The following is a 20,575-nucleotide window of genomic DNA, read 5'->3' as shown; positions in this document are numbered from 1 at the left end:
ATGACTTTGTTATCTGCATTGAGAATAGGAATTAATTGGAAGAAGAATCAGATTGTTATCATTCATCTGCCTAATCTCTCAAAGCAGTGTTATTTCATTGACTGACCATAATAAGAAACAATTACTATTCAGTGCTATTAAATAAACCATCCCTTTGTATTGTGTAGCATAACGGCTTGTTGGATAAAAGTCGTCTCATTAGTGTGGGTGTGGTGCTTAGCTGTTATCATTGGTTGAGCTGACCTATTTCAGTGATACCCACTGGGCCTTTGCCATTAGCCTGGATGTACTCTATGATGGAAAAGTTCCAACTTCAAGGAGAAACCTGACACCTTTCCTTGAATTTACTTGGCAGGAAAACTCATTATAACATAGGCTTTTTAGCGACAAATGTTGCTTGTAAATTTATGACAGAGATTATTAAATTATTATTATTATTAAATAAAAATACATTTCATTATGTTTATCAAGTGTGTGGAAATGATATGTGGGAATGTTATAAATCTGACATTGGACTCTTTCAATCCCATTTTCCCTCTGTTTTTCAGGTCTAGATCAGAGTGTAGATAATGCCCAGACATGGTGCCTTGTCAGACCCATGTGTTGCGGAAGTGGCAGGAGCACTTCAATAGCTCCTGGGCAGCAGAAGACAGTGTACAGACAGCCAGGAGGCATGGGGCTGCTGTGCTCTACAATAAGCTCCTTCACAACAAGGAAGTGGTGACTCTGGCCCAACCTGTTCAAGAACTCATCGGCCCACACCTGCCAGACTTCGAGTGCGAGTCCAGTGCCTCAGCGGAGAAGGAAGAGTACCTGTCATCCTTGCTTCACAGCCAACGATGGCTGGCTCATCGGATGCTGTCACAAACCTCCTACACCTTGGGCCTCCACCAAAGGCTGGTAGTTCTCCAGAGGATCTACTATGCACTTCACAGCAAATACCATGACAAATTTCGTGTGCAGCTGCCCTCCCAGTCCACAGACAGTGGCACCGAAAGTGGGCAACTTGAGCTGGCCTCAGAGCCCTGCCTGCCAGGGGGAGCATCCAAAGTCAAGTCGGGTACAGATGTTCTGATAGAAATGGGCGTGAGGACAGGTTTAAGTCTGCTCTTCTCGTTGCTGCAGCAGAACTGGAGATACGCAGCCTCCGTGCATCCGGAGTCGGTGCTTTGCAATGACGTGCTTGCCACAGCGTCCTCTGTGCTGACTTCTCTACCACCACTATCTCTGGCCAATGAGAATAAGATCCCATCAGTGGGGCTTGACTGCCTGGCACAGGTGGCAGACTTTCTGAAGAAAACATCAGTGAGCAGCGGGACAGGTGGGGCCGACCCCACCGGTCGGAGGTTAGCGCTGGAGCTACTGCTTGGTCTGGCCATGCAGAGAGGCTCTCTAAAGTTTCTGCTGGAGTGGGTGGAGGTAGCCTTGGCGGCTTCTGTGTCCTCATCCACCTCTACACTGTCTTCCTCCTCCTCACTGAGCTCCCAGCACCCAGCTGGTGTGGGCTTCGATGTCATCCATCAAACGCTTCTCCAAATGAAGCTATATTCGGTATGTTTTCAAATTTGGACCTTTGTTTTTTGTCTGTTTTTGCCTTCTGGTCTTTTCTGATGTTTTTGGAGTAATCTTCCTTTTACTGTTTAAATGTAATTACATGCCTACTTTTATTACTGCCCTACACCAACATCATTGGTGTAGGGCAGGGTGATTTATATAGATATTATACTGACATTGTGAAATAAGACTAGATATTGTCTTGGATTTTGGATATTGTAATATGATAAGTCCCAAACTTTTCTAACTATTATTTGCCTTCAACCACTTAGTCATTATATCCACATTATTGATCATAATTAATCTAAAATCTAATTGTTGAGATATTTTGTTAAAGCTCCAAAACTCAACCCTACAATATCGTTGCAATATCAACAATGAGGTATTTTGTCAAAAATATTGTGATATCTGGTTTTCTTCATATCACTCAGCTCTACATTGGTGTCTGTGTTATACACTAATTTATCAAGGCTCATTTAAAATGAGTTTGTCCAGACATCACATTCATTTGGATTTATTATTTTTCAAGACATGGGATAACCTGGAGTAATCAACCCAGTTCTGATTGCATGGCAACATTTTTAATTATTAAAAGAACTTGTTCTCTAATTTGGAGTCATTATTAAGAGAGGCAAACAGTAGACTGCAGAAGGAATGTATTGACATCTCTAACTATCTAAAATTGTCTATGTTTCTTCTGCTTTCTTACTTTATTATCAGTAAAAAGTAGTTTTACATTAATGTATTGTGGTTATTTTACAAGTTCTATGAGGTAACTTTCATGCACATTTATGAACATACTGATAAAGCTGGACAGTTGCTCTTGACTGCCACGTACCACCCAGCAGCATGTTTTTTTTTTTTAAATTTGAGTATCTTTCTCATATAAATCTTGGAGTGATGCATTAGTGTGCAAATGAAGATTAAGATTCATCCTTTTTATATTCATTCTTCTTGCCCCCTCTCTGGGTGCGTAAAGAGTTAATCTTTAGCAGGCTAATCAGCTTTGTAATATTTCTGGACAAAGGACAACAAGGGCTGGGAATTGCATTAAAACCTCATGATTGATTTTGCCTGTCCTACACATAATTTGGAGCTCTGCAAAAGCTAAAGAAAATCCAAAGGGATTATACAACATAAAACAAATTTAAGATCTGCGTCTAAGGACTGGGATCTCACATTTTCCCTCTTTGTCTGTCTGGATTTTGCCTGCTGCCAAATCATGCAGTGACATGTGGCTGTTCTTGGGAAAAGAGGCTTTTTGTGTTGTGATTAATACTTCTGGTTTAGAAAGAATGTGCTTATAGAAATGGCAATTTAGGAATGAAATGAAACTGAATAATATTTACACACAGTGAGTCATAGGTTTTAGTAAAATCAGACACTGGTTAAGGCTAAGCAGAAATCCCCTCCCCCCTCAGGGTTTCCGTGGGGACACAGTCAACACTCAGGTGCTGAAGAAGGATGCAGATGGACTTTGTCGACTCTCACAGGCAGCTCTCTGCCTGTTTGAGGAGGTAAGGAAAGCGTTAAGACACATACTAAAACATACATGCACTTTTTAGAACTGTTATAGTTTTCAGTACCTAACCTTATGGCCCTCACCCTCCTCCCTTTTGGCAGATTTGTAACCTAGCATCCTACTGCCTGTGCTCCTGCAGCACTGATACAGCAGCTCCTGGTTCAGAGAGTGACACAGTCATGGTGTATGTGTGGGGCAGCAACAGCAGCCACCAGCTAGCAGAGGGAACTCTGGAGAAAATCCTGCTGCCAAAGCTCACACAGGGCTTCAGTGATGCCCAAATGGTATTGGCTACCCATATGGACAGGACTTACATCTTTCCATGTAAAATAATATTAATCCATAATGTTATTCTTCCCATGTCCTTACGTTTATCCACAATGTCTTTTTTTTTCTTTAGATTGAGGCAGGCCAGTACTGTACATTTTCAGTATCAGCAGATGGTTCAGTGAAAGCATGTGGAAAAGGCAGCTATGGCCGTCTTGGCCTAGGGGACTCCAACAACCAGTCCATGCCCAAGAAACTTGTGCTGGAGCCACATAGGAACATGAAGAAGGTGTCCTCCTCTAAGGGCTCCGATGGGCACACTTTGGCCATCACTATAGAGGGAGAGGTATATGATGATAAAACAACTACTGTACTGATATATATATTTTACAAATCTGCAACAAAAAAAAATTGAGATTTTTTCAATACTCTTTTTGTTGTTGTCACAAAATACTTTAAAGAAGTGTTTCTCCCAAACGTTTTGAAGAACTATTTAACAGTAAATTCTTGACAGTGAAAAAACAGTGTAGAATCAGTCAAAGTAACAACAAATTTGGTGATATACACTTTCTTTTCTTTTTTTTTTAGGTCTAATTCTTCCGTAGGTGTTAGTGATATTTTAATCGACAGATACAATTCTTCAGCTTCTTTCAATTTTCAAAATATTTCTTTCAGGTGTTTAGCTGGGGTGATGGAGAATATGGGAAACTGGGCCATGGCAACAGCGCTACACAGAAATACCCCAAAATCATACAAGGGCCACTGTTTGGCAAAGTAAGCTCGCAGAAAACACTGCTTGTTGGGAAAAAGATGGATGGGGAATTTAGAGCTACATTTATTCTTAAATGTGAATTTGAGAAGCCGTGTGATTTAACACAATCTTTCATGTATTATGGTTTCTCTGCCAGGTCGTTGTTTGTGTGTCTGCTGGCTACAGACACAGTGCTGCTGTGACAAATGATGGAGAGCTTTATACCTGGGGAGAAGGCGACTTTGGCAGACTTGGTACAACATTTATTTCTCAAGTTGATTGTGCTTGTTTTGTCTCAACAATTCCATTGATTCCCCCCCTCTGGTATGTCAGCAACAGACTCTGTTGTCCTGTGTTTCTCCCCTGAGCAGGTCACAGTGACAGTCAGAGTCGGAACATGCCCACACTGGTGAAGGACATTAGTGGTGTTGGGCAGGTGGCCTGTGGCAGCTCCCACACCATTGCTGTGGCGCAGGATGGACGCACTGTGTGGTCCTTTGGTGGAGGGGACAATGGTATGTTGAAAGTTTACATACAGTTTGATTTAAACCCATAATGCAGTTTTGTGTTAAGTGGTGTAAATCACACGTTGAGTGGGAGGTTTTCATTTTTATACAGAATATAAAAGATGCTTGAAAAATAACACCCAATATGTCATTTTTTTTTAATCCTAAAGACCATAGTATTATCCTTTTTGGTTTGTCTTAAAGCACCCGTATTATGCTAATTTATAGGTTCATAATTGTATTTTTAGGTTGTACCAGAATAGGTTTATCTGATTTAATTTTCAAAAACCACCATATTTTGGTTGTACTTCACATTGCTGCAGATCCTCTTTTCACATTGTGTGTTTGGGTTTCTATTTTAGCTTCAGAGTGTGAAATCTCACTGACATCTCACTTCTTTACTATCTTGGGAGTTGGGAGTCGCAAATGCTCGGTAGTTAGGTAATGTTAACATCAGCTAGCTACTGTTTTCAAAATTTGGTCAGTACAAGGCAGGATTAGCTGGTAGACTTCTAAACGAGGACGTACTTGTGTACTAAATACTTGCAGAACAGGGACATGTTAGTAGTTCTTTTGTAGGTTATGGTGAACTAATGTGTGTTGTAGCAGTGTTTTGCCATTGAGAACGAGCTAGCATGCTAGCATGCTACGGTTAGCCACCTCATCTCGGCTAGTTACGTAGAAAGTTGTGGAGATTTTGAGCAGATCACCCGGAGACTAACCAAAACATGTATCTCACTCAAAACAGCATGGATATAATTTTTTCCCAAGTTTATGTGTGTAGAAGCACCAGAAACACAAAATAACACCTCAAATCCCAGAAAAAGTGTTTTTCATAATATGGGCACTTTAAGAGAGCTGGTGTGAAATAATGCTGGTACTATGACATTACTCACCCTTTTCAGGTAAACTAGGTCATGGAGACACCAATCGTGTGTATCGCCCCAAGGTGATAGAGGCCCTGCATGGATTCATCATCAGGAAAGTGTGTGCTGGCAGCCAGTCATCTCTGGCCCTTACCTCTGCAGGACAGGTGAGATGCAGCATTGTGGGTCAACTTTCAACTCAAAATAAAACCTTTCAACAAGGAGAATGTAGAAAGAGTTTTTTTCCTATATTCTCCTTAACAACTGCTTCTGTTAGGTTCAAACAATGTATTTTTTTTTTTTACATCCTAAATACAAGGATTGAATACAAAGACTGATATTGTGTGTTTTTTAGGTGTTTGCATGGGGCTGTGGCTCATGTTTAGGATGTGGTTCCTCTGAGACAACCTCTCTGAGACCTAGGTTCATAGAAGACCTGAGTATCACCAAGATCATTGATATATCCTGTGGAGACAGCCACTGTCTGGCTCTGACACACGGTAAGAGACTTACAACAGTTTATTCAGTTCTTCAGATGATTAGTGTAAAGAACAACCTTGTTTTCAGAATTTTTTTTTTTTAATTTGGGTAAAAAAAAGATCATTTTTAATAGTTCTTTTTAATGGGATATTAAAAGTGTTAATGTGCTCCGACTGAAATGTTCCGCTTTCATCAGAGAATGAAGTGTATGCCTGGGGGAACAACACCATGGGTCAGTGTGGGCAAGGCCACACTTCAACACCAATTACCAAACCCAAGAAGGTCATTGGTCTAGAGGGGGTATCGATCCAGCAAATTACTGCTGGCACTTCTCACAGCCTAGCTTGGACCGCAGTTCCAACTGACAGGTAAAGGTTGGGTTTCCTTGATTTTAGCAAAGATATATACCATTCACCTAAGTGATTACACCAAATACATCAGAATGTTTTCTCTATGTTGCAACATTTCCATTGAGTGGTCAGCATTGTTTTATACTGCTGCCCTGTTGTTTTCTTATCCTCTGTCAAATCTGTGGTTCTGTGTTCTTATTTCTGACACGTTTATACGTTTAGTGACTCTGTCTTTTTCAGGCAACTGGTAGCGTGGCACAGGCCTTTTTGTGTTGATTTGGAAGAGAGCACATTCACCTACCTACGTAACTTCTTAGAAAGTTACTGTGATGGCATCGGGGATGACACACCCCCTGCCCCATTCTTATCTAAAAGGTATGAAATTGAATAAACACAGCACGCTAAATGTTCCTTTGCTGTTTTAAAAAATAACTCCTAATGCTCTCTGCATGCATTACTCAGGGACCACCATCAGTTTCTTTTGCTGTGCATGAAGCTGTTGTCCATCCACTTGTCCTTGGCTCATGCTGGGGGCACTGGTGCCATGGTTTTGGGGGCTCAGGGCAGGCCCCTCAGAAACCTTCTCTTCCGGCTTATAGATACCAATATGCCAGACTCCATACAACAGGTAAACTAACAGTCTGTCTCTAACTAGATTATTTTCATTATATGCTTATGCAGTTTTATGACATGAGGACTTGTTATTGTTGTCTGCAGCTGTAACAAGCAAGATATTAAGAAATGTTTTCTGTCTAAATTAAATTGTGAAGTGGGTTGTTAGAGACTGTATATATAATGTTATAATATTTATAGCTTGCAGTAAATGTTAAACATTTATATCCAAGTGTCTTCCCATGTTGTGTTGACATTTCTTTCCATCCTTAGGCCGTTTTGAACACACTGTCCATTGGTGCATCCCTGCTACTTCCTCCACTAAGGGAAAGGACAGAACTGCTTCTGTCCCTCCTTCCTCAGGGCCCTCAGAGCTTGAATGTCCTCTCCAAAGGACAGGTAATTAGAGCTATTTTGTGCCATTTTAAACATTGCCTATAGTAGTGCTGGTTATTATGACCAAATGTGTTTTTCGTGCATTTGTGCTTCAATACATTATCAGGCAGGAATGTTTTTTTATAGAAATTGTTGGCGTAAATACAGAACACACTTATACAATTACATTCAAACTACTTTGCTGAACATGTTTTTTTCCTTTGCTGCATGGCTTTTTCTCATTTTCAGTATAACTCTGATCTGCATAGTTGGCTATAAAATGCATGGATAAAGCTAGCAAACACCGTGTTTGTCCAAATGACAGCTCCAACTTGGAGCGTTGCTAGGCAATATGTGTTAAAGAATTGAATTTTGTGAGAGAAAAAAGAACCTCTTCTACACAGAGAGGCTCTGGAAACCTCACATTTAAATGATCAAATAACAAACAATTTTCTTTTCTTCTTTCCTCTGTATCTTTCAAAGCGTCTGCAGTTAGACATGGTCCTCAGCAGCCTTCAGGATCAGAGCCATATAGCTTCTCTACTAGGTTACAGCAATTTTGGGGAGGTGACAGCCCTGGTACCCCCTTTGACACCCGCTATGTCTGTCGGCCCACCCTCCACATCCAGCTCTGTTTTGGCGTACGACCCTCTGCACTTAGCAGAGGTGCTGCTCAGAACCCTGCTCCTCAGCATAGGCTTTTACACGGTATGGAACGGACCACCCTGTGCATTTGTATGTGTGTCAAAGTGGGATACATTTACGCTTTAACTTTTAGGAAAATGTAGTGCATTGTTTTCTCTGTTAAATTGGGTTAACTGTTTTCACAAATGTTCCTATTTTCACCTCCATTAAGGAGGTTACGTTACGTTTTCAGGTTTGTCTTTTTGTTTTTTTTGTTTGTTAGCAGGATTATGGAAAAACTACAGACCTGGTTTTCATGAAATTTGGTGGAAGGGTGTAGCATGAGCCAAGGAAGAACCCATTACATTTTGGAGCATATGCCACCAGGCACATAGTCAAATTATTTGTCACTTTCTTCAACCTTGTAAGAGACATTTGTGCTGCAATCACAGGAATTTGTGGATATGTCATGTGCTGGCAAAGGTCTGCGCTCTCTGGTGTACCCATCTAGTGTCTGGATATCACTGAATTAGAGTTGATGTTGTTTTCTGTTAATTTTTTTGTATTCACTCAGGAAAGGGCATTTGGGGAACTAGAGAAAAACAGTGACAAGCAGCTATCAAGTGATAGCCAGGGACACACTGATCCTCCCTGTCACTTCCATCAGCTGCTGTCTGGACTTCACAGACACCTGCTTGGCCATTGCTACATCCATTCCAGCCCTGAGGTACACCCCTATTCACATATATTTATTTATTATAACTGATGTGTTACCTAGAGCTCTGTAGTCATAAAGTTGCATTTATGCTCACACAATTCTGCTGTTCTGTAGGATGACAGCAGTGTCAAGCTGCTGCGTGAGCATCTTTACCTGCTTCTTCCCTGTGCTGCTGAAACACTCCAGAGATCCACCAAACTGTTGAAGGAGAGTTCCCTGGATAAACAACTAATCAAGAAACTGCACGGTAAGGATAATGTCTGTTAAGAAGTGAGTGTTGTGATAGCCCAGTTACTCTACTGTCCCACACATTTTCTGTTCTTATGCACAGAGTGCTTTAATTAACAAAATACAATTAAAATAACTTGATATCCTTGATAATTCTTTCTTTTTTATTATGTAATGACCAGTGGAAGGAAGTTTCAAAAATATATCTATACATGTGTCCCTGAGCAAGAAACTTAACCCCTAGTTGCTTCAAAGGCGTGTAACCTCTGACACACTGTATATAGCAATTGTAAGTCGCTTTGGACAAAAGCGTCAGCTAAATTATATGTAATGTAATGTAAAAGCTGTGTCAGTCAACTCTAAGGTGTTAGTCGGTCTGAGGACAAGCACATGTACACATTCAACAAACATATCTTAAAATCCATGGTTTAGTCTTCTACTTTCCTTATATATCTGTCTGTATTTCTCAGTTCTTTTTATCAGTCACTCTAATCCCCATCTCTCGTCTTAACCCTTGTCCCAGTGGTGTTGTACAACTCAGTGGCTGGCGGCCTGCTGTGCCAAGTAATGTACTCCTTGTTGCTGCTGCCCCTGGGCACAGTTCAACCCCTCCTGAGCCATTTACTGGCATTGTTGGAACAACTCAATGATTTCAACAGGTTGCTGCCAGAGAAAGGCTTCCTGGAGCAACAAGAACTGGGGATAGAGGCTCAGAAAACCTGTTTTGGTCAGTGGAAGTTTGATTAACGCTTGACCCATTGATTTATTGTTGTTGTTAGTGGTACTGTAACATCAGTGTCACAGGTTTATTTTTAAATTGAAAGGATGTCACATTTTTTATCCTAAAGATTCTTCTTACAGGATAAAATATAGAAAGGTTTAACAATAAGAAGGGATCTTCCTTACAGATAAAAGTCAAGAAAACACATGCTTTGGACAGCAGCAACAGGAGGAGGAGTGCAAGTGGGTCTGGCTGTTGGACCTAGAACGGTCTGTTGCATTGGCAGTCGGCCGTTGCCTTGGTGGTATGCTGCAAGGGCCGCCGCCCTCACTCCAGGAGAAAACGTCAGAGTTCTGGCTATCAAATGTCCTCCTCAGGAATGGGCTTGAGATGGATTTTGAACAGCTGGGTAGGAAAACATACTGCTTGCTCTTCATGCTTTCATATGTGCCAATGTAATGTGTTGGCAAATAGTTACCAAATGCATGCAATGTTCATCCCCAGAATAATGTTGCACCAATGTGTCCACATTCTGTGTGGGGCCACTAATAATTAAACCACATTGTTTGCCAACTGGCAAAAAGGATGTAAGGGAAACTACTAATGAGTGATGTTTATGTTTTGTTGTTGTCTGTTAGGGAGTTGAAAGTAGATATAGACAGAAAACACAGGGATAGATTGAAGGGGTACCTCATAATGTATAAATACTGAAGGGCACCTTATGCAATGAGGAAATAATCTGTTCACTTGTCCTTTGTCCCATATGGTTGTTTGTCCGTCAGAATCGAGCATGCCATGGCTGACTGAGGTGGTGCTGCTGGGCAGTAGTGATACCAGGCTGGCAGAGCTCAGTCTGAATGAGGAAACCAGTACTTTACTGGAACTGGCCCTGGGAACCTCCAGAGGACCTGCAGGTGGCCTGTGGCGAAATATGGAGGAGTATGCTCACAGCAAAGGTAATGCGATTTCACATGTTTGTTTGTGTGTATGCCTGTGGTTTAAAGTGTATAATGTAAATTATAAGTAATATTTTATGAATATGCATCTGTATGCATGTACTTGCTGTGATAATGGCTGCATATTACATCCCATATACACAGTATATTAAATTCTGGTCCTCAGGTTTGGTCTTTTTTTTGTGTGTGACTTTGTTGTAATTGAGCTGTGTTGTTTTGCTGTGAGAGCAGAATGGGAGAGTGGAGGCTTTTCTGGCGACTGTTTGCTGCAGACTGTCTGTCGCTGCAGTCTGGCTGCTCTTCTGAAACACACTGGACTGCAGAATGAGGCCTGTTGGCAGGACAGGTCAGTAACACAAATTTAATATAACTGAAATGCCTGTTCCTGCGCATACAAAAATAAAATGAAATTATGTAAGATTCATACTGTAATGAAGAGCAATGCTAATCACCTACTTTATTTATCCACCTACCTTGAGCCAGATATGAGCCCTGTGAGACGCTATTAGACGTCTATGAAGCGGTTTATAAAATCAGAAGCACTCTGTTGGCCCATAAAAACTTGCCAAGGATGTCACAGGTCCAGACTGCAGTCAAACAGGTACCATTACTTAAATGACTCCACTTTGTCAGAACCAAACATTATGCAACGCCATTATTTTTGACAAAGTTAAACAATTATAGAACAAAGCAGAGGGATTCATAAACAATGTATAGTTTAATAATTGTTCTGTCAATATTATAGGGAAACGGTTTATTTTTCCTCCATATTTAAAAAGGACTCAGATAATCAGATTTTAAAAAAAAAAAAGAAAAAAAAAAGAAAGAAGAACGCAGGTGTATCTAACACTTGTATTGTATTCCAGACCGCTCAATCTCCCCAAAGTCCCGATGCAGACAGACAAGAGCCGGGAACCTCAGTGCTGCAGGAGGGAAAGCATCCTGAGCAGCAGTTAGGTCAGTGCAGCCAGGAGGTGCAGGTGCCCCCACCCCCCACAGCAAACCACAACCATGAAGAGGTTGCAGAGGAGGAGACCTTTGGAAACAGTCGTATGTACCTGTCAGGTTAGAAATGTATATCTCTATGTCTGCCCTTTCTCCAGATATTATGTTTTCTTGTATCTTAAAGGTAGACAGACCCAGACAAAAACACACACACACACACACACACACACACACAAACACACATACACACACACAACTCATTATCATCATTACGGCCCATCTGATCCTCACATGACTTTTCTGTTTCTGCAGAAGTCCTAGAATCGTTCATGGCCACCCGGGAGGCAATGAATGTACAGCAGAACGTGACAGTGTATGAATCCTTTGGCACTTCCACCCTCCCCAGCAGCATGGAGAGCCCAGTCAGCCCAGAGAGGGAGCTGGATCCCAAGCAGCAGTGGGAGAAGCAAAGGGAATCTGAGGAAAGCTTAGGCTTCCCTGATGCCTGCCATCTGGTGGTGTCACGCTGTCTCTTCCTCCTGCTGGGGGTCAGGCCTGCTTGTGTGGAACCCAGCGAAAATGAGAACAGTCAGGCTACTGGAGCAAGGTAGATTTTGTGTTAGGCAGCCATGTGTGTTATGGTATGTTTGCTTTTAAATGCAGTTGTGAATTCTGCACTAACCGTCTGCATTATCTCACTTTTAGGAAATCAACAACAGAATTCCTAATGATGGCTGCTGATGACCGAAAACAGGTGAGTCTCATACTTTATCAAGATTTGGCCCCATGCCTCTTTATCAGTGCTAATGTATTGTCTCTGTCTTACTTAGTCTGACCAATCCAAACACTCATTGGGATCTTCCAAGAATAAAATGGGTAGGTGGAATATGTATACTCCTTAATATTTTTTCAATTAAGGCATTTTTAACAGATAAATCTTACCTTACAGCCATGCATTGAACAGTTTAGCAGAGAATTAGATGAGAAGATCAATACCACTCTCTTATCTGTGTGCTATGTTTAGTAGGGCTCGAAAGTTTGGGCACCCCAGGTAAAAATTTGTATGAATGTGCATAAAAAAGCCAAGAAAAGATGGAAAAACTTTTGCAGACGCCATTTTTTTGTTTTCTGTTATTTTGAAAGTGTAAATGATGGAAATAAAATCTAACTTTTTGTGACATATTATATGAATATCTAATCTGTCATTTGATGCCTTTTGGAGATTTTTCCATCTTTCCTTCGCTTCTTTATACACAATTATAAATATTTTTACCTGGGGTGCCCAAACTTTTGAGACCCACTATATAGGGCTACAGTCAGCAACCCATGAGATCAGCATAAGGACTGGGAAAAGGGAGAAACAGGTAGGCCTGGCTCTAGCCTGCCAAGAAAGCGAAGAAACTTATTTCCCAAAATGTCCCAATATTACTCTTAATATTGTGTCAGTACTGTTCATTTTTGAATTGTCTTATTGTGTACTGAACTTAGAGTTGTTTCTTTGGGTCAGCACAGATTGTTGCAATTCAAGTCTGAGTTATTACAGGGGAACGTACTGTAGCATGACGGAATGAATGCATGTAGATAAACATTTTTCAATTATCTTGTACTTTCTGCTCTGCGCACAACTTGGTTGGACGTTAATGTGATTCATTTTTATCAGTTAGAAAAATTAACACACCAAGTTTGTTTTTATACAGAAATTAAAATTGAATGATTAACTCTGTAAGAGGTGTTGGAAGTTAATATCAGAAAAGAGTACTGGCCTTTATTCTTCAGGTCTGTTTGTTCCAGGCTTACCTCTGTGTTCTCTGGGCATCATGAAAGACGCTTGGGATCGCCTGCGGCAGTGTATTAGCCCGACCACCAATATGTCCCACTATGGCAACAACACGTTGCCTATTCTTAACCAGGTGTTCCACTTTGTCTGTGGAGGCCTAACCCACGTGTCATCCCCCTCACCAACATTGCCGGGTGGACAGACTTCTAGTCAAGCAGATCCGAAGGCCATTACTTGTGCTATACTCCAGCAGCAACAGAGGGCTGAGGTAATAAGCTTTTTCTCTTTTACACAATATTGTAAGCACATTGTTAATTATTACAGCTGAAGAATTAGAATACCCCGTAACATGGGGCATTTAAAAGTTCTGAACTGACTACTAACTATTCCCTTTGTTGTGTTCAGCTGCGTCTGGAGGCCTTGTGTCACATGTCATCCTTCCTGTCTAAGAGCGAGGAAAAGAGCAGTGGGTTCACTGTCTCCCCTCGGTTTCCTGCATTGTTGCAGTCCGTGCAGCTTCAGTTCCTCTCAGGATGCTTTGCTTTGGGAACGCAAATAATTGGCTGTCACTCTGGAGCTAATTATGAGATGCAGCATTACATGGTACATCTTGTAATCATGCTAGAACAATGTTTGTGTAGATGTTTATGAAAGCTGTAAAGACATGAATGAATATTTAATTCAAGCCAGATTGGGAGAGGAGAATCTCTGAATATTGTATTAATTTGGTATGTTTGTTCTACATTACCATTTTCTTGTATAAATTACCCTCCAATCCCTTTTATCCTAATCCAGTCTGGTACGCATTCAGCTTCTCTGGATACGCAAAGAGAACTACAATCCGCAGCCCACATGTTCTACCAGCAGGTAGTGCGTGTCCTCAAACAGAGATTCCTGTTGGAAAGAGAACATCCAGGTTTGTTCATTAATGTTTCACATGTCTTTAACAAAGTATGCTTTCGTTGGCACTTCCTTGTTCAACTTTCTGTTGCAGCAGTTTTTATTTTTATTTTGCGTGTAATTAAGATGATGTCTCGATTATACCCAGGTTCCTGCCAGCACCTTCTCCTAGCTACAATGTTTGCATTAAATTTCTGCTACCAACCAGCGGACTTGGTGTTGGTCATCAAATGTGGCATCCTGGAAATTCTTCCCATGCTGACCAACAACAGCTGTGCACTGATGAACCAGGGTTGGTTTGCAGCCCCCAAATCTGGGTCCATGCTGCTAAGTGGGGCTGTTAGACTAGCTTGTGCCCGCCTGCTTCAGATATTGACTGTGGCTGCAAGGTGAGAATAAAGAGACTCTAAACAGCTGCAACAAAGTTTGCATTAGTTCTTCTCCAGTTATTTTGATTAATTGAGAACTGAAAATATACTTTAGTGTTTACATTTACATAACAAATTATCCTGTGCTCCCAGCTCCTGTGAGGATTTGCTGCCTATGGATATATCCCATGCTCTGATGGAAGTCATGTGTGAGCAGCTACAAAATATCGTGTATACTTTCCACCAACAGCAGATAGCAGAGAGAGGAACAGCTGAGAGAACAGATCTGGACTCCAGCAGCAAGAGCGCAAATCAAATTGGTGTTGCATATTTAGCCCTTTTAAACTTCACAGAAGTATTTTCTTACAGATAGCACATTGAAATATGTTTTTTAAGGACAGATTTTGCTTTTGTAAGTCCTTTTGTAATAGCCCATTTGTTTTTGAGTACAGTTTTCCTTTTGTTTTGATGTTTTAGGAGTGGAAAGCAGCAAAGTGGTTGAATCTCAGCTTGCAGATTTCTTGGTGTTTCTGAGGCGTGTACTGTCATTAAGAGTAATGAAAAGGCTTTCTACTTTTGTCAAATGGAGTGATCCACTCTTGACAATAATTTCACACAAGTGCTCTTCAGGTAAGACTATTTGAAACAATAATTTAATTTAATTTAATTTAATTAATTATGGTTACAGTATAGAACAGTTTACTTTTTCTTTTTAATTCCCTGTTCCCCTCTACCATCCTCTTTTAGGATCTCCATGCTTCCAGAACCTTCGCACTAAGCTTTTGGCCTTCCATGTTTTAGAAAGACTGTTACCCGCTTGTTCTGAAACTGTTCAAATTCAACAGGTATGATGTAAAATAGAAAATGCAACATGCAAGTGAAGATATTAATGCATTCAACATTTGAGTTTGAAACTGTAAATGTGATAATGAAGGCGTTATCCATTACATCTATTCCTTTTCTCTTTTTTCTCGTAGATTGTAAAACAGCTCTTTCAGCTCATGTCTGTTTATATGTGGAAGGAACCACTGGCTGAGAAGAACCACGAGGAGATGGCTGAAAAAGAAAAGGGGGTAATACATTTGTACTACATAGATATGGAAAATGCTTCTAGATTCCCTGCTATGAACTGATCTCCATTGGTTCATAAGTTTAAAAAAAAAATAATAATACTATGTACTTAGACTTGTGTACTTCTCACTATACTATACCTCCTGCTATATAATACTGCTATATAGGAAGTATAATTTCAGTGTGTTATAATTCAAAACACATTGTCCTTAAAGTTCTATGACGTGTCTTGCCTAATGATCTCCCTACGTGTTAAGTGTTTACTCACATTGTAGCTATAGATCTGCTGTCTAAAAAACAAAATGTGGCAAAAATTGGTTAGTTGCCCAATGTACTCTACATAAATAATAGGGCAGTAAATCTCTTTTTTCATGAGGTATCTGTTTTACAAACTATTTATAGTTAACATTTTGAAGGTTTGTGCTATTGCAACTCTAAACTTTCTAAAATTTCACAAAATGCTCCACTGAAAATCCTTTAAATTAAGTTGTGTGTTCCTATTAAGTCATCCTGTTTATTTGATTTTAATAAATTATTGCAAGCGCCATTTTAAGGTATAAATAAATTGCTAGCCTAAGCGTTTTGTTCCTTTTTTTATAAAAAAAAAGACTGTCTCAGCTTATACACAATTTGATCAAAACGTTTCCAAATAATCAGCCTCATCATAACACTCATAACAATGTCAGAAAAGGAGTTGATGTTTTCTTTTGACAATTGTGAATGAATGCAGTAATCTAAGACTCAGACAATGCTGTGTTTAAAAAGAAGTGAAAATCACTCCTGGCAGTAATGAAATTGAAAACAGCAGGGCTTCTTGATAGAACAGATGGGCCTGTTCTCCATGGTGGGGATGGAATGAGAGGTGGCAGAGGACAGGAAAATAACACATTTATTGTGAATTTAATGATCTCTGTATTTCATAGTTAATCACAAAGTGTCATGTCGTTGTATGACTTTATGTTTCTATTTTATGTACATTTACCCATTTCTATTACACCTTGCAACATGTATTTATTTATTTATTTATTTATTTATTCAGTTGATGAACATTGCTGGTTAACTGTGCTCCCCCCCCAATATCATTCTTTGCAGAACCCTGGCAGCCATGATGAATGTATTCCCATTGGAGATTTTTCCTTTGACCCACACAAGATAATCTGTTGTTCTTTGGAGAGTGGGAACATCCTATCTCATGGCTCAGGAGGGAAAGGTTACGGCTTGGCAACCACTGCCATCACATCTGGCTGTTTTATTTGGAAGGTAGGGACTCATAATTACATAAAGAAAAAGAAATGTAACTGAAATGTGTTGAGAGAACATGTTAAACAAACTGACCAAAACGTCTCTCCTCAGTTCTACATTACCAAAGAAAATAGAGGCAATGAGGGAACATGTATTGGCGTGTCACGCTGGCCAATCAGAGATCACAACCATCACACCACCAGTGACATGTGGCTGTATCGTGCCTATAGTGGCAACCTGTACCATGGGGGGGAACTGGTCCGCACACTTCCTTCATTTACCCAGGGTGACACCATCACCTGTATCCTGGACATGGAGGCTCACACCATATCATTTGCTAAGAATGACAAGGTCTGACCAAATGTTCACAATCAGTATTCAGGGATTTTAGTCTTTTTGCCTGTTTTTCCGCAATCTCTGCGTCTTTGTGTTTTTCTGCTAGGAGCCAAAGTTGGCTTTTGAAGGTGTGGTTGCCTCTGAACTTTACCCCTGTGTGTTGTTCTACAGCAGTAATCCTGGAGAGAAGGTACTTGATATACTGTACATACTGTACTATAGGCAATTACTTCCCATCTTTGAATCCTGTGTAGGTATTGGTGTATTTTTTCCCCTAAACATTTTAGTTAGGTTTACAGTGAAATGACTGCAGCGTGAATGTGTAAAGCAAAGGAAGATGAGTTTTCTTGGCTATTCCAGGAAATATCTTGAAATTTCACATAGATTTTATTTTAGGTGCATTTTGTGGTGCAACAAAATTGTGCTTCTGTATTTCTCACAGGTGGCACTACGTGACCTCCAGATGCGAGGCATGCCCAGTAATCTTCTTCCCGGGGAGCCTCTCTGCAGTCCTCGGACCACGGTGCTGCTGGAGTCAACGGTGCACCTTCTCCGTCGGCTCCATCAATGTGACCAGTGGGCCTCGCACATCAACCAACACATCCACACCCACCTGGAGCTCATTGGTCCCCTGCTGAAAGAAGATGACTTAGGAAGCTTCAATCCAGGTCAGAAACGGCATGTTTCGACTGCACTTTGTTATTAGACCTTGCTTTGGTTTAATTTTATAAACGTTGCTAGCACAGGAATCTTTTATATCTTCAACCATTAGGTACAAATAATAATGTCCCTTATTAGTTTCTGAATATTATTTTTACAAACAACAATTATTCTTAGACATGCACCGCTGCATTATTTTTTAAATAGTGATAATGGACAGATGACAGGAAAAGAGGGAGAGAGAGAAGCAACAAAGGTCTCCGACCTGATTCAAACCAAGGAAGTTGCGCCTCATTGTCTTAACTTCTTAGGCCATTCTTTTCAATTTGCACCCTTATTGTTCAGATGTACTTGTCCCAGGAGAGAGCCTATACCTGACCTGCTAGGTACTGCTAGGTATTTTGATCCTGCTAATGCTAAATTAAGAGTTGCTGGCCATTCTGGCAGTTTACACTTCAATTCTTCGGGTTACTCTGTAGTGCAGCCACCTAAATTCGCCAGGCTTGAATGAACTTACTTGAGAGTCAGGTTTGTGTAATATTACTCCCTTAAGACTGGCCTGTCTATTACAATAGAAACACTATACACCCTGAGGTTGGTTTAATTCACTCAGCTTCACATTATCTTTTAATTATGTGAAACTAAAATGAAATTAGCGATCCCTGTCAATCACAAATTGGCTACAGTGCACCTAGCAATGGACAGCTGGTGTTACAAACAGCTGGATGAAAACAAGCAGTGTTTGATCTTCGGCTTGAGCATCTGACCGCTGTTGAGTATCTAGTATTTGAAAATCAATATCAAAGGCAATGAATGACGTAACATATTTATAAAAATGTACCATCCTTATAAAGCATTTTATTCATATAAAATTACACTTTGATTTGTTCTTACTGTCTCACATTCTTCTACAGGCCTTAGTCCCACACACTTTGAGAAGAAAGAGAATGAAAGAGACCCAGACGTTGCTGTTGATGACACAGGGGAATTGTTGGCACATCGGCGGCCCCTCTCAGAGGCCAAGCTAGCTGCACTTTGCACTGAAGTGTGGCCGGTACTGGCTCTGATTGGAGGAGTGGACAGTGGTCTCCGTGCTGGAGGTCTGTGCCTGCACAAGCCCAGTGGGCGCAGGGCCATTCTGCTGGGAGTCCTGAAAGAAGGAAGCTCCCTGGCCAAGCTTCAGTGGGAGGAGGCGGATCTCTCTGTCAGGTATTACAAAAAAATATTGGCATATATATGCCAAATTATTTATGATATATTTTTGCATATGTTTCTTAAACGATGAGTCTCATTAACTTCCATTAAACAATTCTTATAATTTTCTTGTCTTGGTCCTTTCAGCATGTTTATTACTGTGTGTAATTATTTTCTGTTAGTCTTTATTTTTCCTCCTCTGCAATCTGTCTAACATCTTTATTTCCATCATTTGCCCCCCTGATCTTACTTTCTTCTTGCTTTTTCCTCATTCTTAAATCCATTAACCCTCTGTTGAATCCATCCTGGTGTCACTCCATGCTGTATCTGTGGGTTCCTCCCATCCTTTCCAATAACTAAGCTCCATGAATTCTTGGTCACCCAGCGACACGCCGATCATCTCATTGGAGCCCTGTGACATATCCTGCTGCGATGTCACCCCACTTGGACGCCTCAAACCCACAGTGTTGTTAGACCTGATTTATTTGATGGGGCTGCTGGAGGAGCAGGGATGGCTGGGGGCTCATCCAGCCTCAAACCCTAAAAGCGAAAACTCAGAGGAGAACATTGAAGAGAGTGAGATGGTCGAGCCAGACCCCTTCCCATCACCTTCCTCAACCAAAGATGCCACAAAGATCGGTGACCATCATGAGTTGACCTGTTTTCCCCAACCTTCCCAGACATCCCAAACCTCTAAAGTGGATGTTTTTGCACATGAACTGAGAGCAGTTAGGGTTTCATACCTTCTTATTGGAGCTTTGAAATCCCTGACTGTCATTTTTAGTTGTGAGAAGCTGTCAGATTTGCTCTTAGTGCCTAAACTATACCCTCCCAACTCCTCAATTAGTCCGATGTCTAGCCCAAACCCTGACCAGGCAAAGGCGAGCAGCAAACAGTGGGATGAGAGTGCTGAGCTGAGATCGGTGCTGCAGTATGTGGTGCAGAGCATGGTGAAGTGGGCAGTCAGGCCTTGCCCCATCAAACAGGGCGTGTCTCTTGTAGACCTGGAAAGGGCTCAGATCATGATCTACAAAGGTGCCCTTAGCAGACTGCAGGAGGAAAAAGAACACAAAGGTATTTAGATTTATGAATAAGATTGCAGATACTTTTGTAGTTATTTTAACTTGTTATACTGTGTTAGAGAGCTGTAGGTTTGAAACTTGACTTTTGTCAGGCTGGACTTACAAAGACGAGGACTAAGGACTTGGACTTCTAAAGTTGGGAAACTATTACGGAATTAATAAGATATTGACATGAAGGTCTTGCTTAGCCACACAGCATGATTATTTCATTATGGCCTTTGCAGTGAAAGGACTTGTAAAGAGTTAGGACTGCAACTAACAATTTGTTGATAATTTTCTTAATTGTTTGGTCTACAAAACATCTTAAGTGATAATAAATGTCAAACTCTATATCCCAGAGCCTAAGGTGACAGCAGACAACACAAATATTTTATTATTTCATTTAAAGACAAACAAAAGCTTCAATACCTTAAAGAAGGTGGAACAATCAATTGTCAGATTAGCGCTTTTGCTTTCTGTGGATCAACTAA

At 40.7% G+C, this 20,575-nt stretch overlaps 1 protein-coding gene across 7 annotated transcripts in view; it reads left to right on the top strand.

The window, feature by feature from the left end:
• The window catches only part of LOC117958898 (probable E3 ubiquitin-protein ligase HERC1), a 42,458-nt gene that overhangs the window by 2,397 nt on the left and 19,486 nt on the right, over positions 1–20,575 (top strand). For 5 of the 7 annotated variants that reach the window (XM_034895611.1, XM_034895612.1, XM_034895615.1 and 2 more), the window contains exons 1-39: positions 580–1,551; positions 2,976–3,071; positions 3,178–3,360; positions 3,477–3,689; positions 4,019–4,117; positions 4,252–4,348; positions 4,466–4,609; positions 5,506–5,633; positions 5,822–5,966; positions 6,143–6,314; positions 6,537–6,671; positions 6,759–6,924; positions 7,182–7,307; positions 7,767–7,991; positions 8,482–8,634; positions 8,740–8,872; positions 9,377–9,580; positions 9,762–9,983; positions 10,357–10,530; positions 10,762–10,876; positions 11,014–11,131; positions 11,397–11,595; positions 11,788–12,082; positions 12,181–12,229; positions 12,306–12,351; positions 13,267–13,520; positions 13,658–13,855; positions 14,048–14,168; positions 14,301–14,541; positions 14,674–14,840; positions 14,998–15,150; positions 15,268–15,365; positions 15,498–15,593; positions 16,684–16,851; positions 16,945–17,184; positions 17,276–17,359; positions 17,612–17,837; positions 18,744–19,038; positions 19,385–20,097. In XM_034895611.1, coding sequence (XP_034751502.1) covers positions 580–1,551; positions 2,976–3,071; positions 3,178–3,360; positions 3,477–3,689; positions 4,019–4,117; positions 4,252–4,348; positions 4,466–4,609; positions 5,506–5,633; positions 5,822–5,966; positions 6,143–6,314; positions 6,537–6,671; positions 6,759–6,924; positions 7,182–7,307; positions 7,767–7,991; positions 8,482–8,634; positions 8,740–8,872; positions 9,377–9,580; positions 9,762–9,983; positions 10,357–10,530; positions 10,762–10,876; positions 11,014–11,131; positions 11,397–11,595; positions 11,788–12,082; positions 12,181–12,229; positions 12,306–12,351; positions 13,267–13,520; positions 13,658–13,855; positions 14,048–14,168; positions 14,301–14,541; positions 14,674–14,840; positions 14,998–15,150; positions 15,268–15,365; positions 15,498–15,593; positions 16,684–16,851; positions 16,945–17,184; positions 17,276–17,359; positions 17,612–17,837; positions 18,744–19,038; positions 19,385–20,097 — 7,663 coding nt within the window. Of the gene's footprint in view, positions 1–548; positions 1,552–2,975; positions 3,072–3,177; positions 3,361–3,476; positions 3,690–4,018; positions 4,118–4,251; positions 4,349–4,465; positions 4,610–5,505; positions 5,634–5,821; positions 5,967–6,142; positions 6,315–6,536; positions 6,672–6,758; positions 6,925–7,181; positions 7,308–7,766; positions 7,992–8,481; positions 8,635–8,739; positions 8,873–9,376; positions 9,581–9,761; positions 9,984–10,356; positions 10,531–10,761; positions 10,877–11,013; positions 11,132–11,396; positions 11,596–11,787; positions 12,083–12,180; positions 12,230–12,305; positions 12,352–13,266; positions 13,521–13,657; positions 13,856–14,047; positions 14,169–14,300; positions 14,542–14,673; positions 14,841–14,997; positions 15,151–15,267; positions 15,366–15,497; positions 15,594–16,683; positions 16,852–16,944; positions 17,185–17,275; positions 17,360–17,611; positions 17,838–18,743; positions 19,039–19,384; positions 20,098–20,575 lie in introns of those variants that run through there. The other 2 variants (XM_034895609.1, XM_034895608.1) reach the window with 1 other exon arrangement.

This window comes from Etheostoma cragini, chromosome 16 (genome assembly GCF_013103735.1).
Source record: "Etheostoma cragini isolate CJK2018 chromosome 16, CSU_Ecrag_1.0, whole genome shotgun sequence".
NCBI lineage: Eukaryota > Metazoa > Chordata > Actinopteri > Perciformes > Percidae > Etheostoma > Etheostoma cragini.
Note: the sequence above shows the minus strand (reverse complement) of the source record. Positions and strands in the feature narration are given on the sequence as shown.